At 37.4% G+C, this 6344-nt stretch overlaps 1 protein-coding gene across 1 annotated transcript; it reads right to left on the bottom strand.

The window, feature by feature from the left end:
- Nucleotides 1-3173: 3173 nt before the first annotated feature.
- Nucleotides 3174-4376, bottom strand: LOC138370656 (uncharacterized). Its single transcript, XM_069335282.1, has one exon. The coding sequence runs from the start codon at nt 4374-4376 to the stop codon at nt 3174-3176; it is 1203 nt and encodes a 400-aa protein (XP_069191383.1).
- Between the last annotated feature and the right edge of the window lie 1968 nt (nt 4377-6344).

The raw sequence follows: 6344 nt of genomic DNA, 5'->3' as shown, positions 1-6344 counted from the left end.
CTTATGGCCGGGAAAAAATTATCTGCAGCATCTTGGCACTTTTGGGTGTTGTAGTCCATCCCATATTTTTCAGTATTTTCTCCGAGTACTGTTTCTCATGGAATTCCCATTAGAAAGTTCCTCATCTCATCACAGCTTCCTCTTCGGTAAGCCAGTCTTTTCCTTTCTTATTCCTTCTTTGGTTAGGTTATCCGTACTTCAGACAGATACTCAAATGCCAGTACACTGTGATCACGCATTCCCATGGAGGCTTTTAATTTGACCTCCGTTATGTGTGACTCGTTCAGGGGTAATATCAGGTCGAGGCCAGCTGTGTAGGAAAGTCTAACTCTAAATATTAATAATAATCATATAAATTGATTACTAAGATAACTCCGAAAGACCACCTCCTTATATATAAAAAGAAAGGAAAAATAAATTAATATGAAATGACCCAAAGAACCAGTGGTCTATGGACCTAGATTAAATCAGTTGAATATTAAGAGCATTAGATGAACTGTAGTTACAATTAATTAAGGAGTAGACTTAACACATAAATCTGGGAGTTACATACTAAACGATAAATATATCCCAAGAACTATTTCAGCACTGGTCCTAGCTGAAGTAAATAAATAGTTAGAAAATGAATGTGGGTAAATTTGTCTAATTACACATTGAAATATTATATAAATGCATAAGAAATTAATAGCACATGTATAAGTAATAAATCCTGGAAATAAATCAATTAAGAATGTGACTAAAGTGTCTACGAAAAATTAGTATGAATGCTTAGCTGTAAAGAAAACTTCACAACGTTCATTTCACAGCTCAAATACTCGTAGACGTAATCTTGTTGCCAAGGTTATTGTTGAGAACACAGAGCAATGGAAACCCAATGGAGGGGAAGATTATCTCAGCTTGTCCTCACAATCCACGCTGGAATCACAATAAAATTGTAGAAAATGTCTAGGCTAGTAAATTATTCCACTATTCATTAGAAAAGGTGGGGACATAAATACGAGGGAAACTAACGTGGTTTTTGTAATCGTCTTGCTATATGACGACAAGCAACCTACACGTTAATTTATGTGTGCACACAAAACAAACTAACGTAGGAACTGTTATACTTATAACGCTCGTCGATATTGTGTCTGCTTATTGTGGGAGTAGTTGATGGTCCTTGACGTTCGCTGATGCAGGAAGTAGGATTATGGGATAAATATAAACTCCTAGGCACGAGAATTAAAAACAGTATTGCCTGCTTGACAACGTTCTTCTCTCTGTAATGGTGTACACGTTGCAAGCCTGGTGAGTGCGTGTGGCAGTGACCCCCTCCACCTTGGCTCGGATAGGCATGCGTAGAACACTCTAAACTGATCTCGAGCTTAAAGTATTTAATTTACTGGTAATTAATTAGGGAAGTAAGGAATCATGACAAGTACTGATGTCACAGATAAATATATTAAATCATAATACTTCTTCTCGTAAGGCAATAGGTGTAATTAACACTGCACAAATTAAACGAGAAGGGTTGACGTGGATTTATTTTACCTAGCAGTAATATTTACTGATATAATCAATCTGATTAAATGATCGAGTTCAGTACGAAAAGATACGCAAAATAAATAGACTCTTTAAAAAAGAATGATACTTTGAAAGAAAAGCAATTAACTGGTCTCGATAATATTTCCAACAAAACATGGAGGATTTCATGTTTCAGCTTGACGCTGCCTCTCGGCATCTTGAATACTAGGAAGGATCTGGCAAAATTTGCCTTACTATAGAAAACATGAATTTTTTAATGCTACGTATTAGTGGTGTTAGTAAATGCCAATATTAGTAGCTAAAGGAGAATAAACTGTTGGTTATTTCCAACATAACTCGGGGGGGGGGGGGGAATTACAGGTCACAGTTCACTGTTGAGTACTGACGTACCTATTTCTACCCTTAAATTATTTATAAGGTTAGTATGTTAGTACACACGTAACGGATTTCCCGATTCTGATACAGCAGGTAAGACTAAGTCTTCATGGAACATAAATTAAATGTAATAACATTAAAATGTTACATACTCTAAAACAAGAATTTTCTAAATCTACATTGAATCTATGACTTGTGTCTTTATGACGTGTAATGGTTAAATTACTCAGTTACAGAATAATTATGTAAACTCAGAAATTTTCAAGAATAGATGGTATTGATGTATAGGCGACTACACATGTAAAATAAATAATAAATTTAATCTTATGATGTCATTCAAGATCAAAACGACTTCGAATCTACAGTAGGATCACTGTCCAGGGTCAAAGTGACTTGTAACTGTTGAGTTACTGGACATCGACCCAACTGTATCATCATGATCAACTCAAAATCGAATGACAAATTACCTGTAATTACTCATCATTATAATATTGCTGAGGTTTGTATTTACACTGTTGAGCAGCGACTCTAGATGGTCGTGTCCTCTGTTGAACAGTATCTTTGTTTTCTGAAACTGGTGGTAAAGGTGACTCTGTTGAACTTTCATGATCAGCTAGTTCTAGAGGTACCAACTTCCCCAATGTTTTCAAGGTAGTAGTGCCTCGACACAAAACCTTTACTATTCATAGGATACCTTGACGATCTGGGTGGACAGCGACAATCTTGCCTATAGGCCACTCTGACCTGGGTCCATCACTGTCAACTAACACTAGGTCTCCTGGTTTCAGTTGAACTTTATTATAGGGGCTCGGAGCTCCATAATGGTATTATCTCAGAGCGGTGAGATATTCACGAGTCCATACTTCATTCCACTTCCCTATTATCCTTGAAAGATGTTTATAACTTTCCACCAAATCACTCCTATCAACATGTGAAGGGTCAGCTGGATCCTCGTCTGCTCGAGATATTAGAGGGCTCAGAAGGACACCACGAATTAAGTTTCAAAGACTTAGGGGTTCTCTCTGGGAGAAATCATCCGAAAGGTAGATCAATGGTCTGTGGTTGACTCGTGCCTCAATTTCTGTGACAAGGTTTTGCAGTTCAGTGAGATTAATTTTTTGCCGATGTAAGCCTTTTCTTAAGCATTTCTTGACTGTTCCCACCATCCGCTCATAAAAACCACCTTGCCAAGGGGCTCTTGGAGGTATAAATTTCCAGTGGCAATGTCTGTTTTAATACTCACTGTACCTCTGGATGTCTAATTTGTCTAATTATTAATTACTTATTACCCATATATCTCGTAGACAGGCTTCTCCGGCCACAAAATTTGACCCATTATCTGAAATCATCAATTTGGGGCAGGATCTGAGTGCAGCAAATCTACGAAAAGCTTGGATAAATGCTTGTGCACTTATGTCAGAAGTTACTTCTAAGTGTACACCTCGTGTGGTTGCACACGTGAAGAGGCAAATGTAGGCTTTCACCGGAATTTTATCTGGAGTGCCTGTTAAAATTAATGCTCCCGTATAGTCAACACTTGTTGTCTCAAAAGGACGAAGGTGGACAACTCGCTCCCTGGGGAGTGGTGGAGGTCTTGGGTAAGGACACACTCGAGCGTCATATCTTCTACAAACTACACAAGAGTTAATGAGTGATTTGACAGTTTGGCGACCTTGGGGAAGCCAAAATTTCTGTCGTAGGTCGGTGAGAGTGTCTAACACTCCACCACGTAAAGTGCCATATTGATGGTGATGTAAAACTATAAGTTTTGTGCCGATGTGGTGACGTGGCAAAAGTACTGGATTTTTAGTTTCCAAATCAATCTCTGCATGAAGCAGATGTCCTCCATACCTCAGTATATTGTGGTGATTTGAATCACACCAGATGCCCAGAGATGTAGTTAGTTTGTCTGGAAGATGTTCATACTCATTTCCATAAGTCTCTTGTTGAGCACGTTTGATCCAATATATGATAGCACTGGGAAATCGATAACTAATTCCTATCTCATTAAGAAAATAAAACACATGTGGAGTTACTCTCAGTAACGTACATAAACTACAATAATTATGAGGATTGATAGCCAAAGATCGAGGAGGTTCTGGGTCCACCGTGGGTGCAGTGATATTAGTCACTATGACTTGTGGCTTTTGTTCAGGCCACTGATCACTAATCAGCCATAGACGTGCATTAAACCACATCTGAGACTTAATTAGCTGCTTTAATGTTAAACCTCTTAATAGGTAATCGGTTGGATTGTCCTTGGTTGGGACATGTCTCAATTTATATCCTGCAGATAATTCATGGATCTCCCTAACACGGTTACTAACGTAAGAAGTCTTGTTATTATTATTTCTTACCCATTGTAAGACTGTCTCATTGTTTGACCACACTACTATCTCACCAAAGTGAATATTACTGAGTGTCTTGGTCAGGCAATGAGACAACCTTACTCCCACTAACAAGGCAGTCAGCTCCATTTGGGGTAAAGACCTCTTTTTAAGAGGGCTACTCTTGCCTTTGAAGTAAGCAAAAATGACTGTTGTGTATTAACTAAATAGGCTATTGCGGCATATGCTTTGCCTGATGCATCGCAGAACACATGTAAATCTGTGGGTAAGTTTTGCCCTAAGGCGTTACATGGAAATTTTAATACACTTAATTGATTAAAATCCGTTGTTAGTGTCTGCCATTTGTCGTTCAGCTCAATTGGTAATGGATCAATTCTTTACCCAGAGAAATTTAGTAAAGTCACGATCCTCTTCTTCCAAGCCTACTTTCAAAAATGTTTAGCTGATATCTGCATTCTAGGCCTAAATGCCAGAGTGACATCGTAACAGTACATCTTGTAGCCTTTGTGTTAGGCTAGGTCCAATTTGTAGACAATCATTTAATGATATGTTGTCTGCCTTTATTTTGGTACTGCAGTTGAAGACTTATTGGTGTCGTCACTGATTCTTTCATGACAGCATGATGTGGTAAATAATGACCTGTTTTATGGTCATCTTTATCAACAACTTGTATAAATTTACTGTTAAGTTGTTGTTGTATCAATTCATGAGACAAATTCAATTTAACAGGTTGTTTCTGCAACCTTGCTAATGGAGATTTTTATTGGGATGCTGCCATAAAATAATTAACTGGGAGTTTTGGGTGATTCAACTTCCACGGCAGCTTCACCCAATACTGTTTATCTTTGTACACAACAGTATCAAGATATTTCTGCATCATCTGGACTGGGTTTTTCAGGGACTATACCTAAGATGTCCAAATGCCACAATTTATATACAGGAGGGATCAGACTCATTGTCCTCAGATATTACTCTGATCTGTAGAAGTGACTGTTCCAAGCCTAGTCATGCCACTATAGAATTATTTGGTTGTTTGCCAGTTGATGTAGAATTATGCTGGAAAATCACCGGTCCTGTTAGCAACTTGCCCCCAGCCGATAACTACAAATTCATACCTTGATGTCTAGTGCATCCAGTTATAAATCTATATTAGTAATCAGCTCCAATAAGGATCCCAAAGTCACTCAGACAAGCTGAGTTTATTTTGTAGTCAGCTAGTCTCATGCCGCTGTTTTTGAGATATTTAACAGTGTGACCAAGACCCGTAACCTGCAGGTCAGAAGGAATCTTGTCCACAACTACTGCTTGTATTGGGTTGGTATAGCCTCCTAGACGTACCAATAATTTAACAACTTGGTAGTCACGAGGTTCACCATTTGTCAAGAATCAAGTGATATTTAATTTTACTCGATTGGTAGTTTTTAATTTCAACTGTTCAACTAAGGGGGCATATCATTCTAAATCGTTATAAATTTAAAGTTGTTCAATTTGATTATAAATTTATTTATGAAATGGTTATAGAAAGGGCTGCAACTGGTCCAAGTTTCACCATCACACCCTAAACAGAAAAGGAGAAAAAAAAATACACAACGTATTATGCAACGAATGTTCAACATTCTCAAATAATCTCAGGGAACACATGTGTCAACTAAAATGTCTACTATGTGCTGTAGAAGCACAAAATCTTGTAATAATTGTAATATGTATGTGCAATATATTTATATGTAATTTATTTTTTATTTTTTTTTGGCCAATTTTTTTTTTTCGTTTGTTATCAGGGGATTTGCATGAAACTTGCACACCTTGCTCAATGGATGCCTATCTGTAAGGGTGCCAATTATGAACGAAATCTGTCGAAGTCAAGCTCAGCTACAGGTGGCCGAACTTGGATCTTTACTTTACTCTGGAAAGTAATTTACACCTTCAAAGTACTTCAGAGCTTTCATTTATTAATCAATTTACATGCAAATTACACTTTATATGTAGCGTTTGTGCTTCTACAACATGCCGTAGACATTTTAGTCCAAAGTCTATTTGTTGATTTTATAAAAATTTATAAATATATATTGCATATTTTTTAGAAGGGTAACTTTGAAA

This window comes from Procambarus clarkii, chromosome 4 (genome assembly GCF_040958095.1).
Source record: "Procambarus clarkii isolate CNS0578487 chromosome 4, FALCON_Pclarkii_2.0, whole genome shotgun sequence".
Taxonomy (NCBI): Eukaryota; Metazoa; Arthropoda; class Malacostraca; order Decapoda; family Cambaridae; genus Procambarus; species Procambarus clarkii.
Note: the sequence above shows the minus strand (reverse complement) of the source record. Positions and strands in the feature narration are given on the sequence as shown.

What these genes read in the sequence shown, in the direction of transcription:
- LOC138370656 (XM_069335282.1), bottom strand. Translation starts at nt 4,376, where the DNA reads ATGGAGCTGACTGCCTTGTTAGTGGGAGTAAGGTTGTCTCATTGCCTG.